At 43.3% G+C, this 27986-nt stretch overlaps 1 protein-coding gene across 1 annotated transcript in view; it reads right to left on the reverse strand.

Moving 5' to 3' along the window:
• Window positions 1-15055: 15055 nt before the first annotated feature.
• unc5a (unc-5 netrin receptor A) overlaps window positions 15056-27986 on the reverse strand; it is a gene marked incomplete at its 5' end in the record, with an annotated part of 199186 nt that continues 186255 nt past the window's right edge. Inside the window, 2 exons of the mRNA XM_067995836.1 lie at window positions 15056-15221; window positions 23003-23181. Coding sequence (XP_067851937.1) covers window positions 15056-15221; window positions 23003-23181 — 345 coding nt within the window. The remainder of the gene's footprint in view (window positions 15222-23002; window positions 23182-27986) is intronic.

Genomic DNA, 27986 nt, shown 5'->3' on the forward strand with positions numbered 1-27986 from the left:
GATGGTGATGGAAGAGTCTGGGACATTGGCTGAAAGGTATGATTCTGTGAGTATGGCTATGTCAGGCTGTTGCTTGCCTAGTCTGTGGGACAGCTCTCCCAATTTTGGCGCAATTCCCCAGATGTTAGTGAGGAGGACTTTGCAGGGTCAACTGGGCTTGGTTTGCCTTTGTCGTGTCCGGTGCCTCGTGGTCCGATGCCGGGTGGTCCGTCTGGTTTTATTCTGATTGTGACTTTTTTTTAGCAAGATTTTACAAATGAGTGGCTTGCTAGGCCATTTTAGAGGGCAATTAAGAATCAACCACATTGCTGTGGGTCTGGAGTCACATATAGGCCAGACCGGGTAAGGACGGCAGGTTTCCTTCCCTGCACTACCAGGATGCAGTATACTAGGTCACTGGAAGTCTTCCATGATATGCAGGCACCATGTGATCATCTGTTTATTTTCCCCTAATATTGTTAGAAATGTTTTTGTTTAAAAATATAATTTAGGGATATTGTGTCTTTCACACATGCCCTCTCATGTACTGCTCTAATCTTTCTGAAGGTGAACTGAAACACTTGGTTGGATGAGTCTAAATTACAATTTGTTAAGCTTTATTTCACAGACAGAAAATTAATATAAAGAGTAACAGTCAAAGCAAGTTCCACTTACTTAACTCAATCTCACATCTGTCCTTGAAAAAAAGAATAGAAAACCACATGCTGTGTTCCTTTCCTGGGTTGGCTGACCTGTGTTTGGCATTACCTTTTCCTTTAGATTACTTCGAAGTATAAAAACTGACCTCCTGCAATTTTATCTCTGAGCCCCAGGCCTACATCTTGCAGTCTTTTGTTTTAAAACTTGACTGTCCCTTTTTGTCCTTTTCTTTGTATGTTCCCAGCCTGGGGGAGGACTGTGATACTCACTTTCTCTCCATTAATGATTCACCAGTCGGCCTATCAATAAAAACACAGCTACATCTCCTCCACCTTGGGATGTGGGTTTAAATAAAACATATCTTGCTATTCTCAAAATGAATGGGGGCCATCCTGGCTAATTGGCCTGAGAGGAGGCAATTAGCTCTCATTGTATCAGTTGTGAATTCCACAAACTGACCCATCTGGGTTCAATACCAGCTATCTGTGGCCTTTTCTGAACTTAACCTGTGCAGACTCACCTTGTTTTAATCCATAACCCTTAACCATAACTCAATCCCAAAATCCTTTCTGTGAAAAAAAAAGATGCAAAATCCTGAAACGTGATATTTGGTTAAGGGCTGCCTGTCTTTTGGAAGTATGCTGACTGGCCTTAATAAACTCATGTTTCTCCAAATGCTTAGTAATTTTATCCCATATTATAAACTCTAGCAATTTATCAACAACTGACAAAGACTAACTGGCCTATAATTTCCTGGCTTGTCTCTGTCTCCATTTTATAAGAGGAGATAGAGACAAGCCTGACTTTTTTCCGGACTGGAATATATCTGATTTGTATCCTTTCCATCTCATGTTTAAATATTCCCTACTTCAGATCTACAGTTTGAATCACCATTTCTTCCTCTTCATTTGATCTAAGTAATGTCACTTTTTACCTTGTAGAATTGGCTTTTTCCACTCAAGTCCTGTATCCTTGACTTTTCTCTTTTCTTCTTTGTTATTATATTGCATCTAATTATAACCCTTATGATAATATCTTCCTCTCCAATTTGCCTACAAACTTTATCCTCAATTTTCTTTTTTTTATATATTTGCTCTTGGGATGTGGGTGACATTGACAAAGTAGTATTTATTGCTCATCACTAGTTGCCCTGTGGGCATTGAGTCAACCATGTTTATCCTGTTCAGCAATCTATAATATACTCCCAGTAGTGTAACCAGTCCCTTACTATTCCTCAGCTCTCCACTTTTCTATTTAAATCCTTATGTCCAGATGCTATGGTGTTGTCCATCTATCATTCTGTAGCTCATTCATTTAATTTGTCCAGAGCCCTTAAATATTATCAAGATGGGTTCCATTGTTAATATACTTGCTATTTGGTCAGATTGGTATCATCAGTAAATTTACTAATATTGCTACAGGTATTCTATATTACTTTACAAATAGTATAAACAGAGAATCTAGAATTCACCAGTCAGTTTTCAAGCTAGCTAGCTAATTTTCTTTAATTCCAGAAACTTTAAGGTTTCATAGGAATATAGAAACAATGAGACATTTTCCAAAGTTACTGGTCAAAGCTGATATTCTTCCTTTGCATGTCACTGTGTAGTAAAAGCAACTTAAAGGTTTTCAACAAAACTGACGCCAACCTGAAAAGTTAGTGCATTTCTCTAGGAGATTTGACGACAACAACAAAAACTTGTATTTATATAGCACCTTTAACATAGTAAAATGTCCCAACGACTAGATCTAAACTTACACTGAGCAAAGTATGGTACATGTTTCTGAGCTCATGCAACATATTTATTCCCAATTTCTTTTAGGCTTCATTGACTGGAGGCAGGGCATTGGTTAAGGTGGGTCCCATTGTTGATTCGTATTATTTCAGTGGTAATACAGACTAACTCCCATACTGCAAGTTCTTTTTTCTTTCACTGAACCTTATAAATAGCAAATCTTTCAAAAAGTAACATTAATTATAATGTAGCTATCAATATGTGCTGGAGGACTTTATATATAAAAAAGTAGTATATGTAATTAAATACATATAAAAATTAAGAGAAATTAAATACAATCTTTATGTGAAGGTTTGTCAAGATGTTGGTGAGCATGAATGAAGAGTTGCAATTCTTTGCCCCATATTGCTATATGCTGGTAGTTTCAGAGTGTAGAGTTAACATAGATTAACATGCAGTTTTTGTACTTCAGTTTTAGGTATTTGGACCAGTGCGACAGAGATAATATAAGCCCTGATTTTAACTGGAGGCACGAATCAGACAGACAAGCAGGTTGGGGGGAGTGAACGGAAAGCCCCCATAATGTTGTCAGTGTGAGGCCCTGGCGCTTTTAACTCCAGGGCTTCATTTCAATATGATATATAGGAACAAATGCATGAAGTGCAACAATTATACATTCCTCTCTGGCACAAAAATACGAAAGGAAAAGTGGACCAACCATGGCTAACAAAAGAAATTAAGGATAGTATTAAATCCAAAGAGGAGTCATATAAAGTTGCCAGAAAAAGTAGCAAGCCTGAGGATTGGGAGCAGTTTAGAATTCAGCAAAAAAAGGACCAAGAGATTGATTATGAGGGGAAAAATAGAGTATGAGAGTAAACTTGCGAGGAACATATAGGTGGACTGTAAAAGCTTCTACAAGTATGTAAAAAGAAAAAGATTAGTAAAGACAAACGTAGTCCCTTACAGTCAGAAACGGGAGAATTTATAATAGGGAACAAGGAAATGGCAGAGCAATTAAACAAATACTTTGGTTCTGTATTCACGGAAGAGGACACAAATAACTTCCCAGAAAAGCTAGGGAACCAAGGGTCTAGTGAGAAGAAGGAATTAAAGGAAATTAGTATTCGTAAAAAAATAGTGCTGGAGAAATTAATGGGACTGAAAGCCGATAAATCGCATCCCAGAGTACTAAAAGAGGTAGCCATGGAAATAGTGGATGCATTGGTTGTCATCTTCCAAAATTCCATAAATTATGGAACAGTTCCTGCAGATTGGAGGGTGGCAAATGTAACCCCGCTATTTAAAAAAGGGAGAGGGAAAACAGGGAACTACAGACTGGTTAGCCTAACATCAGTAGAAGGGAAAATGCTAGAGTCTATTATAAAGGATGTGATAACAGGACACTTAGAAAATATTAACAGGATTAGACGAAGTCAACATGGATTTATGAAAGGGAAATCATGTTTGACAAACCTAATGGAATTTTTTGAGAATGTAATTGGTGGAGTGGATAAGCGAGAACCAGCAGATGTGGTGTACTTGGATTTTCAGAAGGCCTTTGATAAAGTCCCACATAAGGGCCTCCATTTTAGCACCCGCTATCGGGTGCGTTCCTGGCGGGAGGGCTCCGAAAATCGGGGAATCCCGGAGCGGGTCGGGAGCCCGGCTCCAACCCGCCCACTTCTGGGTTCCCCACAGACGCGCCGACGTGCGCGCAAAGCCCCCGCATGTGGGACTCCCGCAGGCAATTAAAGCCAGCGGGGTGCCACTTGAGACTATTTACCTAGGTATTTCAGGTAATAAACAGACCTGATTAAGGGAATATGTCAGGAGGGGTGGGATTTTAGAAACAACTGGGACTGTTTCCCGTACTGGGGGAAACACTCCTAGTTGAAATGGACGTGTTGCATCTATCAGCCTGTGGCAGCTGCAAAGGTCCATTTGACAGGTTGTGGGGGGCGAGACCCTCACTCATTGCAGGAGGCCACTCTGTCACTTGGGACAAAGCTTGGCCTCCACCACCCTCCTCCTGACAATCAAATTCACCAACTTGCACACTTACCCCGGGGTCCAGACACATGTACCTACCTTGCGGACCCCCTCAGATGTACATCTTCCGGATGGGGGCCGCCGTAGCTGCAGTCAGGACCTCCTCGGAGGGTGAACAGCATCACCAGCCTCGCCGGCCACGCCGTCCACCTCTGACACGTGGAGCTCCACAACACAGTGCTGTGACACATCCACCTGCACAGCAGGAGGGAGGGCAATCGCAGAGAGAGATGCGTCACAGGGGGCACTACCCTCGCCACAGGGTCCACAGACCGAGGCTCAGCTTCCTGGACCTCTCTGAGCAGCAGTGCACACGGAGGCTCAGAGTCACTCGACATGTAGTCGTGGACATCTGCAGCCTCCTTCATGCCGAGCTGCTCCCGGCTGGCCCAAGCACCATCTTCTTACCTGTCGCTGTCAACGTCACTACTGCCCTCAACAACATCCTTCCAGGGTGCCACCGGGGACATCGCCGACGTCTCTCAGTTGTCTGCACAAAAGAGCCCTGCAAATACACCGACACCCACTTTGCAGTGACACAATGGGTGGCATCTGGTGTGGGTCTTCATTGTGATCCTCAGGGAAGGGCATTATTGCACAAACCAGACATGATTCGCAAAAACATGGCAGTAGTGGTGCCAATATAATATGTGATGTGAGTTGGTCAGAAATTAAACATAAATAAAAACCATGACAAACCCTCAAACACCCTTGTGCATCCCCTTCATGCTCACGACACGTTTGCCTTACACTTCCTACTGCACATATGTGATACATGCCCTGTGGCTGCAGTACAGGTAGTGACAGGTTGAGTGAGGCTGACCATGAGAGAGATGCATGAGAGGGTGAGTATGAGATAGAGCCATGAGATTGTATGAGGATTGGGTTGAGTGGTAGTGGCGGGATGAGTACTGGCGAGGTGAGTAAGTGCAGGTAAGATGAGGATGAGGTTTGAGTGGGTGTGAGGGGTGATGTGACAGAGCAGTGTTGGCAGTGCAGAAGGAGATGTGGGGTGGGGGCGGTGATGTGGCAGACGGAGTGTAGGGGAATGAGTAAGTGTACTCACTTTGGCTGACCTACTTAGGGCATTGCAGCGCCTCCTGAACTGTATGCAGGTGGGCAATATGTTGGTGGTGCAGGTGACCTCCTCTGCCACCTCGAGCCAGACCTTCTTACTGGCAGAGGCAGGCCGCTTCCTCCTGCCCGCCGGGGGGAAGATCTCTGTCCTCCCCCTCCTCCTCACCCCATCTAATGATACCAGGAGTGAGGCATTATTATACTGGCAGCAGCCTTCCCCCTGGGCTGCTCCATGCTGTAATTTTTCCTATTTCTTGCATCATCTGTCAGTGGAGGACTGCCCCTTTAAATAGAGCTCCTCCAGCTGACAGAGCTTACTGTGCATGCGCAGTCCGCCCGACGCGCAGCTCAGCAGCGGGGAACCCGGAAGAGCAGGTAAGTGGATCCAATTAGGCTGCGATTGCGCGTGGGGCAGACTGATTTCACCGGGAGCGTTACCCACGCGCCCAATAGCCCCCCCACTGCGAACTTGCAGCCCTGGTAACATCGAGCCCAAGAGGTTAGTGTGCAAAATTAAAGCACATGGGATTGGAGGTAATATCCTGGCATGGATTGAAAATTGGTTAACAGACAGGAAACAGAAAATAAGAATAACTTGTGTGTAGAAGCAGAGGATGTGGGTAGGGTTTTAAATGAATATTTTGTCTCCGTATTCACAAAGGAAAGGGATGATCTGGACATAGTAAAGAGGAGAGGTGTGAAATACTGGATAAGGTAAACATAATGAGAGAGGAAGTACCAGAGGGACTGGAATCCTTAAACGTTGATAAGTCACCAGGGCCGGATGGATTGTTTCCTAGGCTATTGAAGGAAGCCAGAGAGGAAATAGCGGATGCTCTGAGGATCATTTTCCAATCCTCACTAGATACAGGGGAGTTACTGGAGGACTGGAAGACTGCAAACATAGTACATAAAAAGGGTACAAGGGAAAGGCCGAACAATTATAGGCCGGTCAGTCTTACCTCAGTGGTGGGCAAACTATTAGAATCAATACTGAGAGATAGGATAAACTGTCACTTGGAAAGGCATGGTTTAATCAGGGATAGTCAGCATGGATTTGTTCAGGGAAGGTCATGCCTTACAAATCTGATTGAATTCTTTGAGGAAGTGACAAGGAGGATTGATGAGGCTAGTGCAGTGGATGTTGTCTACATGGATTTTAATAAGGCATTTGATAAGGTCCCACATGGCAGACTGGTCAGAAAGGTAAAAGCCCATAAGATACAGGGAAATGTGGCAAATTGGATCCAAAATTGGCTCAGTAACAGGAAACAAAGTACAAAAGTCGATGGATGTCTTTGAAAATGGAAATCCGTTTCCAGTGGTGTGCCACAGGACTCATTGTTGGTCCCTTGCTGTTTGTGGTATATATCAATGATTTGGACTTGAATGTAGAGGGCATGATTGGCAAATTTGGAGATGACACAAAAATTGGCTGCGTTGTTGATCGTGAAGAGGATAGCTGTAGACTCCGAGAAGATATCTATGGATTGGTGGAGTGGGCGGAAAAATGGCAAATGGAGTACAACCCGGAGAAGTGTGAGGTAATGCACTTAGGGAGGACAAACAGTAAAAGGGAATATGCAGTAAATGGGAATATGTTGTGAGGGGTAGAGGAAGTGAGAGACCTTGGAGTGAATGTGCACAGGTCCCTGAAGGTGGCAATACAGGTAGATACGGTTGTGAAGAAGGCATACGAAACGCTCTCCGTTATTAGCCGAGGTATAGAATATAAAAGCAGGGGTGTAATGATGGAACTGTATAAAACGCTGGTAATGCCACAGCTGGACTATTGTGCGCAGTTCTGGTCACCACATTACAAGAAGGACGTAATTGCTCTGGAGAGAGTGCAGAGAAGATTTACAAGAATGTTGCCAGGGCTTGAAAATTGCAGCAACGAGGAGAGATTGGATAGGCTGGGGTTGTTTTCCTTGGTGCAGAGGAGACTGAGGGGAGACTTGATTGAGGTGTACAAAATTATGAGGGGCCTAGATAGAGTAGACAGGAAGTACCTGTTTCCCCTAGCGGAGAGTTCAAGATCTTTTCTGTGGTTGTATGGATTTATGAAAGGGAAATCATGTTTGACAAACCTACTGGAGTTTTTTGAGGATGTAAGTGGTAGAATAGTTAAGGGAGAACCAGTAGATGTGATTTATTCAGATTTTCAGATTTTTTTTTATTATTCGTTCACGGGTTGTGGGCGTCGCTGGCAAGGCCAGCATTTATTGCCCATCCCTAATTGCCCTCGAGAAGGTGGTGGTGAGCCGCCTTCTTGAACCGCTGCAGTCCGTGTGGTGACGGTTCTCCCACAGTGCTGTTAGGAAGGGAGTTCCAGGTTTTTGACCCAGCGACAATGAAGGAACGGCGATATATTTCCAAGTCGGGATGGTGTGTGACTTGGAGGGGAACATGCAGGTGGTGTTGTTCCCATATGCCTGCTGCTCTTGTCCTTCCAGGTGGTAGAGGTCGCGGGTTTGGGAGGTGCTGTCGAAGAAGCCTTGGTGAGTTGCTGCAGTGCATCCTGTGGATGGTACACACTGCAGCCACAGTGCGCCGGTGGTGAAGGGAGTGAATGTTTAGGGTGGTGGATGGGGTGCCAATCAAGTGGGCTGCTTTATCTTGGATGGTGTCGAGCTTCTTGAGTGTTGTTGGAGCTGCACTCATCCAAGCAAGTGGAGAGTATTCCATCACACTCCTGACTTGTGCCTTGTAGATGGTGGAAAGGCTTTGGGGAGTCAGGAGGTGAGTCACTCGCCGCAGAATACCTAGCCTCTGACCTGCTCTCGTAGCCACAGTATTTATATGGCTGGTCCAGTTAAGTTTCTGGTGAATGGTGACCCCCAGGATGTTGATGGTGGGGGATTCGGCATGGTAATGCCGTTGAATGTCAAGGGGAGGTGGTTAGACTCTCTCTTGTTGGAGATGGTCATTGCCTGGCACTTATCTGGAGCGAATGTTACTTGCCACTTATGAGCCCAAGCCTGGATGTTATCCAGGTCTTGCTGCATGCGGGCTCGGACTGCTTCATTATTTGAGGGGTTGTGAATGGAACTGAACACTGTGCAGTCATCAGCAAACATCCCCATTTCTGACCTTATGATGGAGGGAAGGTCATTGATGAAGCAGCTGAAGATGGTTGGGCCTCGGACACTGCCCTGAGGAACTCCTGCAGCAATGTCCTGGGGCTGAGATGATTGGCCTCCAACAACCACTACCATCTTCCTTTGTGCTAGCTTTGACTCCAGCCACTGGATGGCCTTTGATAACGTCCCGCATAAGAGGTTAGTGTGCAAAATTAAAGCACGTAGGATTGGTGGTAATATACTGGCATGGATTGAAAATTGGTTAACAGACAGGAAACAGAGAGTAGGAATAACTGGGTCTTTTTCGGGGTGGCAGGTGGTGACTAGTGGGGTACCATAGGGATCAGTGCTTGGGCCCCAGCTATTCATAATATATGGCAATGATTTGGATGAGGGAATCAAACGTAATATTTCCAAGTTTGCTGATGATACAAAACTAGATGCGATTGTGAGTTGTGAGGAGGATGCAAAGAGGCTTCAATGCGATTTAGACAAGTTGAGTGAGTGGGCAAATACATGGCAGATACAGTATAATGTGGATAAATGTGAAGTTATCCACTTTGGAAGGAAAAACAGAAAGGCAGAGTATCATTTAAATGGTGATAGATTGGGAAATGTTGATGTACAAAGGGACCTGGCTGTCCTTGTACACCATTCACTGAAAGCAAACATGCAGGTGCAGCAAGCAGTTAGGAAGGCAAATGATATATTGGCCTTCATTGCAAGAGAATTTGAGTACAGGAGCAAGGATGTCTTACTGCAGTTATACAGGGCCTTGATGAGACCACACCTAGAGTATTATATGCAGTTTTGGTCTCCTTACCGAGGAAAGGATATACTTGCCATTGAGGGAGTGCAGGGAAGGTTCACCAGACTGATTCCTGGGATGGCAGGACTGTCGTAAAAGGAGAGATTGGGTCGACTCGGCCTGTATTCACTCAAGTTTAGAAGAATGAGAGGGGATCTCACTGAAACATATAAAATTCTGACAGGGCTAGACAGACTGGATGCAGGGAGGATGTTTCCCCTGGCTGGGAGGGTCCAGAACGCGGGGTCACAGTCTCAGGATACGAGGTAGGACATTTAGGACTGAGATGAGGAGAAATTTCTTCACTCAGAGGGTGGTGAACCTGTGGAATTCTCTACCACAGAAGGCTGTGGAGCTCAAGCCACTGAATATATTTAAGAAGGAGATAGATAGATTTCTAGACACAAAAGGCATCAAGGGATATGGGGAGAGAGCGGGAATATGGTATTGAGATAAAGGATCAGCCAAGATCATATTGAATGGCGGAGCAAGCTTGAAGAGCCAAATGGCCTATGCCTGCTCCTATTTTCTATGTTTCTATGATTGATCGGCAGCCCATGCAATCGCATTAGGAAATAGGCAGCCTACCCACTTTCTGTGCGCAAGTTCCAGAGGGCCTCCCGAGGCCTATTTAAAGCGCGGTTGCACACCCTGAAGCTAGATTGCATTCAAAGGACTGTCTCCAGGTTTTATGATGCCTCTCTGGAGGTTGTCGTGACGGTGGTCAGGGCAAGGAGGGAGGTACTGTTCCTCAGCACCTGTAGGAGCATCCCCAGAGCTATTATTCAGCAGGCCTAGACAGAGGTGGCTGACAGGGTCAGTGCTAGCAGCATCATCCCCAGGGTTAGGCTTCAGTATAGAAAGATGTTCAATGACCTCACAAGAGCAGCAAAGCTGAGTGGAACTCTCGATATCTCAACAGCACCTGACAACATTTCTTTCACTCTCTTCCCCACCACTCTCAACAATACTCTACCCTCCAAAACAGGGAACTACAGGCCAGTTAGCCTCATATCAGTTGTCGGGAAAATACTGGAATCCATTATTAAAGGCGTAGTAACAGGGCACTTAGAAAATCATAATATGATTAGGCAGAGTCAATGTGATTTTATTGAAAGAGAAGTCATGTTTGGCAAATCTATTCGAGTTTTTTGAGGATGTAACTAGCAGGGTTTTTAAAAATTCGTTCATGGGATGTGGGCGTCGCTGGTGAGGCCAGCATTTATTGCCCATCCCTAATTGCCCTTGAGAAGGTGGTGGTGAGCCGCCTTCTTGAACCGCTGCAGTCCGTGTCGTAACGGTTCCCCCACAGTGCTGTTAGGAAGAGAGTTCCACGATTTTGACCCAGCGACAATGAAGGAACGGCGATATATTTCCAAGTCTGGATGGTGTGTGACTTGGAGGGGAACGTGCAGGTGGTGTTGTTCCCATGTGCCTGCTGCCCTTGTCCTTCTAGGTGGTAGAGGTCGCGGGTTTGGGAGGTGCTGTTGAAGACGCCTTGGCGAGTTGCTGCAGTGCATCCTGTGGATGGTACACACTGCAGCCACAGTGCGCCGGTGGTGAAGGGAGTGAATGTTTAGAGTGGTGGATGTGGTGCCAATCAAGCGGGCTGCTTTGTCCTGGATGGTGTCGAGCTTCTTGAGTGTTATTGGAGCTGCACTCATCCAGGCAAGTGGACAGTATTCCATCACACTCCTGACTTGTGCCTTGTAGATGGTAGATAAAGGGGAACCAGTGGATGTAGTATATTTGGATTTTCAAAAGGCATACGATAAGGTGCCACAAGATAAGGACTCATGGGGTTGGGGGTAATATATTAGCATGGATAGAGGATTGGTTAATGGGCAGAAAACAGAGAGTAGGAATAAATGGGTCATTTTCAGTTTGACAGACTGTTACTAGTGGGGTGCTGCGATGATCAGTGCTGGGGCCTCATCTATTTACAATCTATATTAATAACTTAGAGGAAGGGACTGAGTGTAATGTATCCAGGTTTGCTGATGATACAAAGCTAGGTAGGAAAGTAAGCTGTGAGGAGGACACAAAGTGTCTGTAAAGGGATATAGACAGGTTAAGTGAATGGGCAAGAAGTGGCAGATGAAGTATAATGTGGGACAATGTGATGTTATTCACTTTGGTAGGAAGAATAGAAAAAGAGAATATTTTTTAAATGGTGAGAAACAACTAAATGTTGGTGTTGAGAGATTTGGATGTCCTTCTACACAAAACACAGAAAGTTAACGTGCAGGTGCAGCAAGCAATTCGGAGGCAAATCGTATTTTTGTGGCAAAGGGGTTGGCACACAAGAGTAAGGAAGTCTTGCTACAATTGTACAGGGCTTTGGTGAGACCACACCTGCAGCACTGTGTACAGTTTTGGCCTCCTTACCTAAGGAAGAATATACTTGCCTTAGATGGGGTGCAATGAAGGTTCACTGGATTGATTCCTGGGATGAGAGGGTTGTCCTGTGTGGAGCGATTGAGTAGAATGGTTCTATACTCTTTGGAGTTTAGAAGAATGAGATGTGATCTCATTGAAACATATAAGATTCCGAGGGGGCTTGACAGGGTTGGTGCTGAGAGGTTGTTTCCCCTGGCTGGAGAATCTCGAACTAGGGGTTAAAGTCTCAGAATAAGGGGTCGGCCATTTAGGACTGAGATGAGGAGAAATTTCTTCACTCAGAGGGTTGTGAATCTTTGGAATTCTCTACCCCAGAGGGCTATGGATGCTGAGTCATTAAGTATATTCAAGGCTAAGATCGATAGATTTTTGGACTCTGGGGGAATCAAGGGATATGGGGATTGGGTGGGAAAGTGGAGTTGAGGTCGAAGATCAGCCATGATTTTATTGAATGGTGGAGCAGGCTCGAGGGGCCGTATGCCCTCCTCCTGCTGCTATTTCTTATGTTCTTATCACATCCTTCAGCATACAATCACAATGCAACATCTGTCTTACTCATTCCAAGCACACTCATCTCTTCCTTTCCTCTCTTTTCACACTATGCACTAACAGCATGCTCTTCTCACATCCGACCACTTGCACAACCATCAACTCCTCCCTCCCACTCTTTCCTCACTTCACATTCCACAAACTTGCCTTTACGTTCATCACCTCCCCATCTTGCTTCTTCTCCACCTTTCAACACATGCACTATATACTGCAGGCTGAAAGATGTGGGTGTTGTTCACTGTAGCAGAGCAGAAGGCATCAATGGCAAAGTACTTTTGGGCTGCTGTGACCCTGACAGCCACTGACAAAGAAACAGGCAGCAGGTCTTGTTGCACAAGGGTACAGAGGTCTGCAACAACCTGCCTGGAGAAGTGCAGCCTCCTAATGCACTGCTCTTCAGATAGATCCAAGAAAGTGACTCTTGGCCTGTACACCCTCTGTGTTGGGAATGGCCTCCTACATGCTCCCTTCCCCTGCTGTCTTCTAATAGGCCCAGCTGCTGCTTGGTGCTCAGGCTGATGGTGCTGCTCCTGCTTCTCTTACTCCAACCATGCAAAACTGGCAATAATAGCACCCATGATAAGCAGATGAAGCTTACTGAGGGTCAGTAAGAAAAACATATCAGAAAGAAGCGATTTAGAAGCCGTAACTCTCCTGGCAATCCAAACAGCACAAAGATCCTAAAATCTACTTAACTACAGCTGAGTGTCCCTTTACACACCGATTCAGTGGGTCTGAGCGACCAATCCTATTAGGTTTTACTGGCAGGCTGGGCGCTGGGCAGGACTTCCGCGTTTGCACGTAAAAATGATGTTGGAGTCCTAATTGCATCATGTGACCCCGATTTACATGTAATCATGAAGCCGGGGCAGGCGCATCAGCCTAGTCAGAAAACTGCATGGTTAAGGGCCATGGGCAGGAGCAGATCGGGAACGCAACAGTAAGTACTCAGCCGCTAATTTTACCACCTGCCTGTCCCATTCCTGTCTGGTGAAAAGGATTAAAATCGGCCCTCTAATGTCCATGTAAATGGCCCAGAATTTCCTGAAATGGTGTGAGCCGAAATTTGCGCCAATCTTCCCATCGTCAAGTTACACTGAAATTTCCTGAGAATATGACGAGCATATGTCAGAACATCAAAAATGGTGTCAAAGTTATAGAAATCAGCATAAATAATTGGGGCACAAAGAAAGCACCGAACATAAGCCATATTCCTTCTTTAAGTCCCTTTTTATGCATGAAAATTAAAGTTTGAAGCCATCAAACCATAATTTACGCAGATTAGAAATTGTTTAAGAAAATAAAATCATAGAAGTTTTTTAAATTTTTAATGCAAATCATTCTGATCCCTAAAGATGCATTCAAAGATACAGAAACTATATTGTTGATCTCAGTGAGGAGAAATACGATAAAATTACTTTAAAAATTGCCTTAAAACATCAGAAATATGACTTTGGGTTTGGCTGCATCTAAACTTGTAGGTGTAAATTTACAACCCATTCATAACTGGTGTAAATTCAGGATATTCATGAGAGCTGTGGTTTTGCATAGAAGTGGAGCTGTGTTAATGAACGGCAGAGGGTTTCAGTGGAGGTTTTGCAAAATCGGCGTAAAAGATCGAAAAAATTCTGGCCTACCCTAAAAAGGAGTGTAATTCACTAATGCCCAAATTTCTTTGATCTCTTCCACTGAAAATCAACATTACGGCATACTTGCACTTTTTTTGGCACAAGTTTTCAGGAAAATCTGGGATGATGTGATACGCCATATAAATATTTGCTGAGATGTTCGACAAAACAAAATCGGACAATTAGAAGTACAATGGCACATCTCTTTTAAATAAATTTGTTATAAATTTGGTATGCTGACCTTTTTGAACTAAATAGAATCAGCAAACACCTTGGAAATAATTTTTAACTTCACCATCTGGACTGTAACCTGACTGAGTGAATCGCCTGCCCTATACAGAACCTGCCTGGTTTTCAAAAATCGGGTGGGTTCATCAATGGACAGCCGATCCGTTCCACAGTTTATCATCCAGGTGACGAGGTTGAAAATGACCCTCCACTAATTTTTCCCTCTTACCTCTTCTCCTGAAACTAGTGACTCATGCTTGGGTTGCAGTCGTCCACCATCTCACCAAAATACCCATTTTCACATATGAATGCCAGTGGACCATTTAACTATGGGGATTATCTTAGTTTAGCTCAATCCTGTTTTTATCTGGCCTCCACACATACACACTTATAGCAAATATCATTAGTAAACCATCAAGAGCAGGAACTCTGGCTAATGTTTCCATTCCCTAGCCTAGGAATGCTGAGGTCAATGCAATGCCCCTCTGCCATCCTGCTGAATTTGGTTAATTTAACAATAAAGAAAAGATTGACTCTAGGGCCTCCTTTGTCTCCTTGCTTTGTGCCACATCATATTTATCAAATGAGCCATTGGGGGGTAAATTGTAACTCTATTGAAGCCCTTTTTTGAATTAGTGATCATAGTTAACAATACAAAATCAACTTCAGGCATGAATGTTTGTTCACAAAAGTAGCAAATCTACATAGAAGCTTTAATCCACTGAAAAGATATTAATCTTGGTTAGGATGAAGAAAATTACCGCCTAAGCAACACTTGATTGCAACAGTTGATTCTGAATAAGTTTTCTCTTAAAATGAATGTTCACAACCTGTCAATAACATATTCAAACTACCTCAGCATTCTGCCTCTGATACAAGAAAAATCATTGGCTCTTGCTTTCCCATTTCTGCCATGATCATAGCGAGATGATTCAGGTTGCCATGATGAAAGTGCTGAGCTTCCCATAAATCCAGAATCACAGAGGTAGGACTAGCTTTAGATGCAAAATAATTGAGATACCTGTTAAAATACAAAAAGAGAAAAAGCTTCAGAGCTGTTTCGTTTATAAGTTCAAGTGCCTTTAATTCAGAAAAATGCATTATGTACCTTTGGAACGATCTGAATGTAGATTCTCTTTCATGTCGTTAGCATTTTACAGCCCAACAGGAAAAAATCATATAGATTTTCCCCATAACATTTCTGAATAAAGTACCCTCACAGATGCTGTTTGATTTTCCACTTATTCCCACACCTTTTCACTGGTTCGCTCTGGCGCACTTCCTAGCTAAAAAGCTGAGAAGACATTTATAAAACTTGGGAGCGGGTCATTTATTTTCCCTCTTAAGTCTCCGAGAGGCACATGGTGAGTATCTGAATGAGGTAAAAGGTACCTTAATTGTAGATACTTCACTAATTCTTATATCTCAAGTCACAATCCTTTAGGTTCTGATAGTTGGTGCAAACACTGCACAATTCTGGTAAGCCTGTATAAGAAATTCTTAGATTCGTGCGCAATTGATTCTGGATCACAGAATTACAAAGTTATAAACAGATGCCTAAAGAATGATTTTACTTAAGAAACATTTGACAACTGATCCTCACTATAGTGCCATTATTCATAACTCAAAATTTAACCTTTGATTTAGGTAAGTGATCTCTTTAGTTCCAATATTTTAACCATGACACACAAACTGAAAATAAATGACAGTCCTATAAACATATTAGCTGAAGTTACTAAAATAACACATACTGATGGATATTATTTCAAAATAAATTGTAAATTAATTATATTTAGCAAGATCCAGGCCAAAAGCATTGCTTGTGCAAGTCAACCTTGTTTCTTGCAAAGCTGCAAAAATCCAGATATATCTGAATAAAACTAGCTGTACATAGGATTTGCATGAGAAGTCATTAGGAAGCAAAAATATGTGATATTTCAATATCAGAAGGAAGCACTTGCATGGATTTCCTAACAGTTTCCGATACACCAAAAAAGTTATTTTTAACAGCCCAATTATCCTAATCTAGCATCTGCTTAAGGGACTTTGAATATAATGGCCAAACAGCATCTTGGGTCAGGGAAGTGGCTGAAACTGCAACAGCAACAACTTGCATTTATATAGCGCCTTTAACGTAGTAAAACATCCCAAAGCACTTCACAGGAGCGATTATCAAACAAAATTTAACACCGAACCACATAAGGACATATTAGGGCAGGTGATCAAAAGCTTGGTCAAAGAGGTAGGTTTTAAGGAGCGTCTTAAAGGAGGAGAAAGAGGTAGAGAGGATGAGAGGTGTAGGGAGAGAATTTCAGAGCTTAGGGCCTAGATAGCTGAAGCCATGGCCGCCAATGGTGGAACGATTAAAATCGGGGATACGCATGAGGCAAAAATTAGAGGAGCGCAGAGATTTTGGAGGGTTGTCGGGCTAGAGGAGGTGACAGAGATAGGGAGGGGCAAGACCATGGAGGGATTTGAAAACAAGGATAAGAATTTTAAAATTGAGGTGTTCCCGGACTGGGAGGTCAGCGAGCACAAGATTGATGGGTGAATGGGACTTAGTGCGAGTTAGGATACGGGCAGCAGAGTTTTGGATGAGCTCAAGTTTATAGAGGGTGGAAGATGGGAGGCTGGCCACGAGAGCATTGGAATAGTCAAGACTAGAGGTAACAAAGGCATGGATGAGGGTTTCAGCAGCAGATGAGCTGAGGCAGGGGCGGAGATGCGCGATGTTACGGAGGTGGAAGTAGGTGGTCTTAGTGATGAAGCGAACATGTGGTCGGAATCTACAAATACATGAAACTACATTCAATATGATTGGTGAGAGGTTTTTTAAATATAAATTCTATTGAGTGAAAGACCATATAAATGGTATAAACAGTTTATTATGCTTATAATCTTCACAGTTGAAGTACCTGCAGGACTGCTCTTTGTTTTCATCAGTGAGCACTGATCTTTGCTCAAATTTGGCTTCCAAATTCCTGGACTTCTTTGGACTACGTTACTCCACTGGACTATCCTGTAAGTCTCAGCTGCTGTGACTCTGATCTGCTATTTAGCTGCTTACGTTTTAAGGTAACTTTGTCTATAGCCTTAGTCCAACCCCCACCGCTGCTGTTGCCTGCTAATCTTATGACTGTGCTACTGGTCCTACAGGTTTTTCAGTTTTATTTTGCTACAAAGTGGTTCCTGGTCAGAAATTCACTCTGCTGGTGCTGGGCCATCATCCATTTCTCCGCCACTTCTGGATCTTATTCCAACTTTGCCACCTTTTTTTTGCCCCACGATCGATTCTGCACACTTCCTGGCTCTTCGTTCCCACAGAAATACCTCCAGCAGTGCGTCCTCTGATACTCTAACCTTCAAATAGCTTCTGGATTCACTCACTCGCCACACCTGTCTCTGAACCAGGACATCAGTTCGTCGATACTCCAAGCTGACTCCAACCCATCAACGTCAACTTTATACCACCATGGGATCTCTGACTTTAACTTTGGACTCCCTCCTATTGTCTCCTCTCCATTCCCTGTTTATTACCAGGACATATCTATCCCAATCTTGCTATGTAACCACGCCTATGTAATTTGGCTAATCTGGCCAATTTCCTTCCCATCCCACTCACCCCTCCCAGCAATGACCTTGTGGACTATGCCAGCGGATCAGCTATCACTGCCCCTCTCCGCATCACCCTCCAGAATGTTTGTTCACTTGTGAACAAGACCCTTGCCATCCATGAGTTAATTGTGGGTGATTGCATCGACATCATGGCCTTGACAAAAACCTGGCTGAAGGGTGATGACACCATCCCCCTTGCTGTGGCCTCTCTACTTCCATCGTGTCAATCGCGGATAAGGCCATCTCTGATCACTTCCTTGTATCCCTCTCCGTCCACAGCCCCCTTCCCTCTCACAACCCCACTTTCTTCTGTGTTCGGCCCTGGAAAAAAACTCTCCTCCAAGCCACTTACTACGGCACTTTCAAATTCCTAACTGCCTAGCCTTTGGCACTCCATTCACCACGACATTTCTGCAGCTACCAATCCGATCAATCACACCCTCACCTCCACCTTTAATGCCCTTGTCCCCATTAAAACTATTACTCTCTCTCACCCTGGTCATTCCTGCTGGTACAGCCAGCTATCCTCTGCCAAAACTGATCACTATTCCAGGATCATCCTGGAATGCAATGATAACCCCTGGCTTCTCTTCACTACAAACCATCTTCTAAAACCCCTCTCCCCTGCCTCCTCCACCCTCACCTCCAACAAGTGCGAGGAGCACATGGACTTTTTTGTCACTAAGATTGAGACCATCCGTTCAGCTGCCTCTGCAGCTTCTCCCCCTTCCCCTAGTCCGCCAAGCCAAACTTCCCCTACAGTTCCCCCCTGCCCTAACCCTGAACTTACATCTTTCTCTAGTTTCTCTCCTATCTCCACTCATGCCCTCTCTGAGCTCATCCTGACCATGAGGCCCACCTCCTGCTCCTTCAACCCTATTCCTTGCAAACTGCTGACAACCCAACTTCCCTTCCTGGGCCCCATGTTAGCTGATATTGTTAATAGTTCGGTCTCCTCAGGTGCTGTCCCCCTCCCCTTCAAATCTGCCTCTGTCTTTGTAAACTACCATCTCCAACCTTCCTTTCCTCTCAAAAGTCCTTCAACATGTTGTCGTCTCCAAATCCGTGCTCAGTTTTCCCATAACTCCATGTTTGAATCCCTCCAATCAGGTTTCTGCCCCTCCACAGTACTGAAATAGCCTTTATCAAAGTCACAAATGATATCCTATGTGACTGTGACGATGGTAAACTATCCCTCCTCATCCTTCTCGACCTGTCTGTAGCCTTTGACAAGGTTGACCAAACCATCCTCCTCCAACGCCTCTCCTCCGCCGTCCAGGTGGGTGGGACTGTGCTTGCCTGGTTCCATTATTATCCATCCAGTCGTAGTCAGAGAATCACCTGCAATGGCTTATCTTCCCGCTCCCGCATTGTTACCTCTGGATTCCCCCAAGGATCTATCCTTGGCCCCCTCCTATTTATCATCCACATGCTGCCCCTCGGTGACATCATCCAAAATGCAGTGTCAGGTTCCACACATACGCTGACAACACCCAGCTGTACCTCACTACCACCCCCCTTGACCCCCCCCCCCCCCATTGTCTCTGATTTGTTACACTGCTTGTCCGACATCCAGTGCTGGATGAGCAAAAAAAAATTTCCTCCAACTAAATATTGGGAAGACCAAAGCCAATATCTTCGGTCCCCGCCACAAACTCCGTTCCCTAGCCACCAACTCCATCCCTTTCCCTGGCCACTGTCTGAGGCTGAACCAGACCGTTCGCAACCATGGCATCCTATTTGACCCTGAGATGAGCTTCCAACCACATATCCGCTCCAGCCCCAAGACCATCTACTTCCACCTCTGTAACTTCACCTGTCTCCACCCCTGCCTCAGCTCATCTGCTGCTGAAACCCTCATCCATGCCTTAGTTACTTCCAGACTGGGCTATTTCAATGTTCACCTGGCCAATCTCCCATGCGCCTCCCTCCATAAACTTAAGTTCATCCAAAACTGCCCATATCCTAACTCGCACCAAGTCCCTGTGCTCTCTGAGCTACATTGATCCCAGTATGAGAATGCCTTGATTGTAAAATTCTCATCCTTGTTTTTAAATCCCTCCATGGCACACCCCTCCCTATCTCTGTAATCTCCTCCAGCCCTACAACCCTCCGAGACCTCTGCGCTGCTCCAATTCTTGCCTCTTGCGCATCCCTGATTTTAATTGCTCCGCAATTGGCAGCCATGCCCTCAGCTGTCTAGGCCCTAAGCTCTGGAATTCCCTCTCTAAACCTCTCTGCCTCTCTTACTTTCTACCTCTCCTACTTTAAGATGCTCCTTAAAATCCACCTCTTTTTGACCAAGCTTTTGGTCACCTGTCCTAATATCTCCTCATGCAGCTCGTTGTCAAATTTTGTTTGATAACACTCCTGTGAAGCGCCTTGGGATGTTTTACTATGTAAAAGGCGCTATATAAATGTAAATTGTTGTTATTGTTGTCAAGGTTACTTTCTCAGAGTTGTTTTCTTCAGTTTTCTAAAAGCGCATTCTTTGACTCCTGGTTTCCAATTATATGTTCTGTGGGCAAATCTAACTATTTCATTAATAAGACATACACAACTCCTAAATATACACATGATACATGGAAGAGCAAGAGCTGCAACAGGAATAGTTTATAGAATTAATGTTATGGTATCAAAAATAAAATCTGGATAATGAGATTCGCTACTGTGCATTGTCAGTGGCTATACTTAATGACTTTGGTACAATGTTTTAAAGCAAAAATGAAATCTGTAGTAATTATATTTGCTAACAATGAGTGAATAATCAGGAGTGAATAAATACACCTGAGACCATCCTTCTGCTCAATCTCATTTCTTTGCTTTAGGGCAGAGTATCAGAAACATTAATGTAGTACAGTATATCTTGATCCATCTTAGTCCTCCCAGTCACTCAGCTTTAAGATGTCCTCATTTTTTCTCAATGCAGATACAGGAATTACAGCCAAATAAGTAAGACTGATGATTTTTCAATTCCAAGAAGCAGCACATGACACAAATAATTTTCAGCTTAGGTGCTTGATGTTCACAGCACTTAATTTTTTTTTAACCACCAGGTTATCAGCACACATGAACCAGAAAAAGAAGCTAAAATAGAAATGTGTTTCTGTAAAAAAAACTGAAGCAAGGAGGATGAAATAAGCAGAAAATAACTCCCGTGAACTCAAATTAAAATAATTGGGTTTGTTCCAGAGAGAGCCAGCATGGATTTGTGAAAGGTAGGTCGTGCCTGACAAACCTGATTGAATTTTTTGAAGAGGTGACTAAAGTAGTGGACAGGGGAATGTCAATTGATGTTATTTATATGGACTTCCAGAAGGCATTTGATAAAGTCCCACATAAGAGGCTGTTAGCTAAGCCCATGGAATCGAGAGAAAAGTACAGACTTGGTTAGGAAGTTGGCTGAGCGAAAGGCGACAGGGAGTAGGGATAATGGGTAGGTACTCACATTGGCAGAATGTGACTAGTAGAATCCCGCAGGGATCTGTCTTGGGGCCTCAATTATTCACAATATTTATTAACGACTTAGATGAAGGCATAGAAAGTCTCATCTCTAAGTTTGCTGATGACACAAAGATTGGTGACATTGTAAGCAGTGTAGATGAAAACATAAAATTACAAAGGGATATTGATAGATTAGGTGAATGGGCAAAACTGTGGCAAATGGAATTCAATGTCGACAAATGTGAGGTCATCCACTTTGGATCAAAAAAGGATAGACCAGGGTACTTTCTAAATGGTAAAAAGTTAAAAACTGTGGATGTCCAAAGGGACTTAGGGGTTCAGGTACATAGATCATTGAAGTGTCATGAACAGGTGCAGAAAATAATCAAGAAGGCTAATGGAATGCTGGCCTATATATCTAAAGGACTAGAGTACGAGGGGGCAGAAGTTCTGCTGCAGCTATACAAAACCCTGGTTAGACTGCACCTGGAGTACTGTAAGCAGTTCTGGGCACCGCACCTTCAGAAGGACATATTGGCCTTGGAGGGAGTGCAGCGTAGGTTTACTAGAATGATACCTGGACTTCAAGGGTTAAGTTACGAGGAGAGGTTACACAAGTTGGGGTTGTATTCTCTAGAGTTTAGAAGGTTAAGGGGTGATCTGATCGAAGTTTATAAGATATTAAGGGGAACAGATAGGGTGGATAGAGAGAAACTATTTCCGCTGGTTGGGGATTCTAGGAGTAGGGGGCACAGTCTAAAAATTAGAGCCAGACCTTTCAGGAGTGAGATTAGAAAACATTTCTACACACAAAGGGTTGTAGAAGTTTGGAAATCTCTTCCGCAAACGGCAATTGATGCTAGCTCAATTGCTAAATTTAAATCTGAGATAGATAGCTTTTTGGCAACCAGAGTTATTAAGGGATATGGGCCAAAGGCAGGTATATGGAGTTAGATCACAGATCAGCCATGATCTTATCAAATGGCGGAGCAGGCTCGAGGGGCTGAATGGCCTACTCCTGTTCCTATATTCCTACGTTCCTATGAAAGGTGAAATTATGGGGCAAAAATTGAAATTTGAGTCACTTCAACTGCAGACCTGCTCCTTTTTAAACTGGCATACTCTTTTCCTAGCTCCGGTGCCATTTACCACCAATGCTATGACCATTATTTTTTAAAATATGGGGTAATGGTACTTTCTCGTTGCTGCTAGATTGAAGCTACATTACAACTGCAAAAGGTGTGGAAAGTTTGCATACGTGGTTTATAATTTAGAGTTAACTCAAATTTAAGCAGATTGGTTATTCTTAAGCTTACCTCCTGCTGATGCAATTGATATTATCAATAGTCCGTCATATTTTTCTCTACTTCAAGATAGTCTACATTACATTGTTCCATAGTACTATCTAACACTGTATTTTAATTAGCATTAAGCATGGATAGAAATATCTTGATAGATGATTTTCTAATTGGTCTACAAAATGGAAACTAATAATATCCACATATAACTAATATCTAGACTTTTGTGCCACTGATAACCTGTTCCACTGTCTGATTTGTATTGTAAGGGTAATCTTGCAAGAGACCTCGCCTGATGTGAAGCATGGATCAGAGGTAGGGCTATAACAGTATAGAATTGATTCTACTGCCCACTCTGGTCACGCAAGGCTCCACACCAGGAGCATAGCCTTGCAAAATTACTACTTGTATGTTAATATGATTGTTTCAATCTATTCAGACTCACCGGTCCAATTTCAATTTATATGCCAGCATCCTCCAGTCACTTCCTCTTGAACTTGGAATATCCAGACTGTTGCAAATCTTCTGTCTGATCAGATAAGGGATTTTGAAAGCACAAGGTCCTGCTAAAGATGTGCCACAGTTGTTTGGCTCCATAAATTGAAAGTCTAGCTGCCTTGCATCCTTAAAGGAATAAAAATAATTCTAGTTCAGCCTATTATGATGCATTTCAACAATGCAAGGAACATATAATAATAGTTGAAATTCCACAGAGACAATATAGATTTCAGCCAATCGAGTGTTCCATTTGCCTTGCATGCTCTGCCTCTTGGAGAGAGCGAGATAGACAGACAGATACACATTCAAAGTAAGCTGAATGTTGACCACAAAATCGCAACCTACAAATAATTTCAGTGGCCATTAGGCCAATAGTTTATCAACTACATAGTAAAAAATGTAACATGAAAAAAGTGATTTTTCTTTCATTATATTATTGAGCAAAATATGTTTTAAAATGGGAAGCATTTTCACTTGGTGAAAGTGGCTTATGCTTTTTGATTTCAGCACAGTCCTTTCTGCTGACCACAATCACTGAAGATATTACACAGTGGCATCAAATTAATGTTCAACAGAACAATATTTTCTCATGTAATATGTTTTCAGCCAATCACAGTTAGTTATTTAGTTTGATTGTAATTGGTTATGATGCCTCAAACCAAAGATAATGTTCAATGTTAATGGCCAATTTCCTACAGCCAATATTTCCTTTAATTACAAGAATTGACAAAAAAAAATCAGTCAGTACATTACATGAAAATTTTAGAAGACATTTATTTGATGACATCAGAGAGCAATACTCTTACATACAAGTGTTGCACATTGTTAATGGGAACTTTGATCTTGATTAAAATAACAATACCTAAATGAAAACAATCCTGTGCTTTTACACAACTAAATTTACCACTTATGGTAAGTCAAACCATCAAGTAGAACATTAGATGGAATCATGCATATTAAACAGTTTAACAACTGGAAGTATGCCTAATGATCTTTGCTAATGATCGACTCATCCACATTTGTGGTAACTGTTACAAAGTGGCTTACCAAACTCCACATAGCCATGTTTGAAGGAGTGCGAACTTTATATTTTAGTGCAAAAAACACAATAAAAGAGGAAGCAATGGACTGAGAAATCCATTAGCTGCAGCAATTGCTATCAAAATGCTGATCCAGAATATCCCCCAAATAAACAGATAAATGGAGATAGCAGTACAAAGTAGAAATCCTCATTGTCAAATATTCCCCCCAGGTCCACCCCGAGTTTCTGACTGAGATATTTTCCCTCAGCCTCTGTACTGAGCGACTCCTCATCCTCGGTGATTTAAATCTCCATCTCAGCTCCCCTTACCATGCCTCCTGTGAATTCACTGACCACCTATCCTCCCTAAACCTCTCCCTCCATTTAAACTCTCTTACCCATAATCATAGCTACCTCCTTAACCTTGCTCAATACCATGGCCTGTCTATTCTCATGATCTCGATTATTGACTAGATCATCTCCAAGCACTTCTTTGTATCCATCACCAACCACATCCCTTTACCCCTTCCAACCCCACTCCCTTCTGCATCTTCCCTTGGAAAAAAACTCTCCCCCAACTCGCTTACAACTGCCCTTTCAAACTACCAAAGGCCTAGCGTTTGGCCCTACATTAGCTACAATATGTTTGTAGCCATCAAATTGCTCAACTACTCCCTCACCCCCACCTTTGATGTCCTTGTTCCCAGCAAAACCTTTACATGCTCCCGTCTCAATTGTTCCCCCGATATGCCCACATCTTCACTCCATCAAGTCCAAGGGATGCAGACATGAGCATATGTGGCACACAACTGACTTAGCCATCCATTACCAGATCTGACTGGATGACATAAAATATCAAACCTTACTCTCCTCTGCCAAAACCATCCACTACTCCAGAATCATCCTAGAGAACAAAGATTCTCTGCTGCTTCTGGCTTGGTCTCCAATGCCAACTGTCTTCCTTTAACCTGTCTTCCTTTAACCTTTCCCCCCTTGCCACAAACAGCACGTGTAAGAAACTCATGGGCTTCTTTTTTGCCAAGATTCATGCACTCCATTCAGCTGTCTCTGCTGCTTCCCTCTCTTCCCCTTGCCCATCAAGCCAAACCTCCCCCCAGGCTCTTCCCTACCCTAGCCCTGAACATGTAACTTCTCTACCATCTCCCCCCATGCCCTCTCTGAGCTCATCTCATCCATTTAACTTATCTTTGCTCCCTTGACTCCATTCCCACTAAACTGCTGACCACACAGCTTCTCTTTCTGGCCCCTCAGCAGCTGAGATTCCATCTCCTCAGATACTGTCACCCACCTTCTCAAAATTTCTGTCATCAACGGATTCCTAAAAAAAAAACAGCCTTGACTCCTCTGTCCTTGCAAATTATTATCCCATCTCCAATCCCCCTTTCCTCTCCAAAGTCCTTGAACATGTTGTCACCTCCCACCCATCTTTCCCACAACTCCTTATTTGAATATCTCGAGTCAGATTTCTGCCCCTGCTACAGCACCAAAATAGTATGAACCAAAGTCATGTACAACATTCTCTGTGACTGTGACCATGGTGTATTATCTATTATCAACCTCTCTGCAGCCTTTGACACGGTCAATCACACCATCTTCCTCTAATGCCTCTCCTAACCTGTTCAGCCATAGTCAGAGCATCTCCAGCAATTCTTCCCACCCCACAATGTTTTCTCCAGAGGACCTGAAGGATCTATCCTTGGCTCCCTTCTCTTCCTCATCTACACGTTGCCTTGGCAACATGATATGCTAAGATGTGGTCAGCTTCCACATGTACGCTGACAACACCCACCTCTACCTCTCAATCCCCATCGCCCCTCCCCCACTGCCTATTTATTGTTAGATTGCTTGTCCAACATCCAGTCATAGATGAGCCGCAATTTTTTTTCCAGTTAAACACTGCGAACATCAAGGCCATTGCCTTCAGTCCCTGCTGCAAACCCCTGCCTATCCATACCCTTGCCACCAATTCCATCCCCCTCCCCGGACACTGTCTCAGACTGAACCTGACTGTTAGCAACCTCAGCACCCTATTTGACCCTGAGCTGAGCTTCTAATCCCCATATCCTCCCTGTCACAAACACCACCTACTTCCACCCCAACAACATCACCTGAATCTGCCTCAATTTCAGTTCATCTGTTGTTCAAACCCTCATCCATGCCTTTATCACCTCCAGACTCAACTCTGTGGAGTATTTGAATTTAAGTTTGTACCTGATCTCTATTTTAGTGAGCAGCTCCTAAAACAATTTTCTAATACTCTGCTGGATGGCGTTCCCATCTTCCACCCTCCGTAAACTTCAGTTCATCAAACTCTTCTGCCCCTACCTTAACCCGCATCATTCCGCTCACCCATCATCCCTGTCGTCGCTGACCTACATTGGCTCCCTGTGTCCCAATGCCTCATTTTTAAAATTTTTATCATTGTGTTTAAATTCCTCCATGGTCTCACTTCTCCCTATCTCTTTAACCTCCTCCAGCCCGACAGCCCCCGTCCACAACTTCTCTGTTCCTCTGATACTGGTCTCATATGGAACCCCACTCCCCCTTTGCCTCACCTTTGGCAACCATGCCTTCAGTCACCTAGCCCCCAAGTTCTGGAGTTCCCTCCCTAACCCTCTCCACTCTCCCCCACCACCCCCCCTACAATTTCTTCTCATTTAAGACACTCCTTAAAGTCCACTTTTTTTGACCAGCTTTTGGTCACCTCTCCTACTATCTCCTTTGTCTCAGCATCCATCTTTTTATTACGCCTCTGTGAAGTGCTGTGGGACATATTTCTATGATAAAGGCATTAAAGAAATGTAAGTTATTGGTCTTGATAGTAGAAAGTGGCTTTTTATTTTATAAACATGGCAAGTGTCCATGGTAAAGATCTGTGAAACAAGGACAAGGATGAAGCTGCACTGATAAAAAGTTACTTAGAGTGGCTTGAATCAACCAAGCCCTCAGACTCTGGTAAACATGTATTCCTTAGTTTTGCACTGCACATTATTCCATTGTATTTACTGAACAAACAAATCAACAATGTATAATGACTGTGTGCTAATAAGATTTAATATTAATATCAATAACACATTACAATGCAATTAAAAGACATATGTAATGTTCATTGTCGAGTTTTATTGCATTCCATAAAGTTTTAAAATAAAACACATGCCTGAATGCTTTTGTTTTTTTGAAGAAAAATCTTTTCAGATGATGCAAAGTCAGATGCTCCTAAATCATATTTTCATATTCATACTGATTTTATCCACATCCTAAAGCACAACCAGTTCCTAGGTGGCAGCATTATTGCATCTGAGAGGAAAAAGAATGGACAGACACCACTGGCAACATAGAATGCCATCCTAAAATCTCAAAACACAGGCCCAGGGATTACAGATTAAAACTGTTAAAACTGTTTTCTTGAAGCAATCATAGATATTGTCCCATTCTGTCAGATGACACTATGTATGCTTGTGATAAGAGAATTACTCCTCACTGTATGGTCCAAAGTAACAAAATTTATGAGGAATTGCAACCAGAAACAGGGTGACAGTGCAAATGAAATATTAAAATAAAAGTCAAACTCTGTACAGATTTTAGGGAATTTAAAAGACTGTTTTTGGGCTCTACTTACTCTTAAATATGAATACATGATTTGGATTTGTTTAAATAAGGATAATTTAGGAAGGATGTCAAGGCCTTTGAGAGGTGCAGAAGAGATTTACTAGAATGGTACCAGGGATGAGGGACTTCAGTTATGTGGAGAGAATGGAGAAGCTGGGGTTGTTCTCCTTAGAGCAGAGAAGGATAAGGGGGTATTTGATAGAGGTGTTCAAAATCATGAACGGTTTAGATAGAGTAAATAAGGAGAAACTGTTTCCAGTGGCAGAAGGGTAAGTAACCA

Source organism: Heptranchias perlo, chromosome 14, assembly GCF_035084215.1.
Source record: "Heptranchias perlo isolate sHepPer1 chromosome 14, sHepPer1.hap1, whole genome shotgun sequence".
Lineage (NCBI taxonomy): Eukaryota > Metazoa > Chordata > Chondrichthyes > Hexanchiformes > Hexanchidae > Heptranchias > Heptranchias perlo.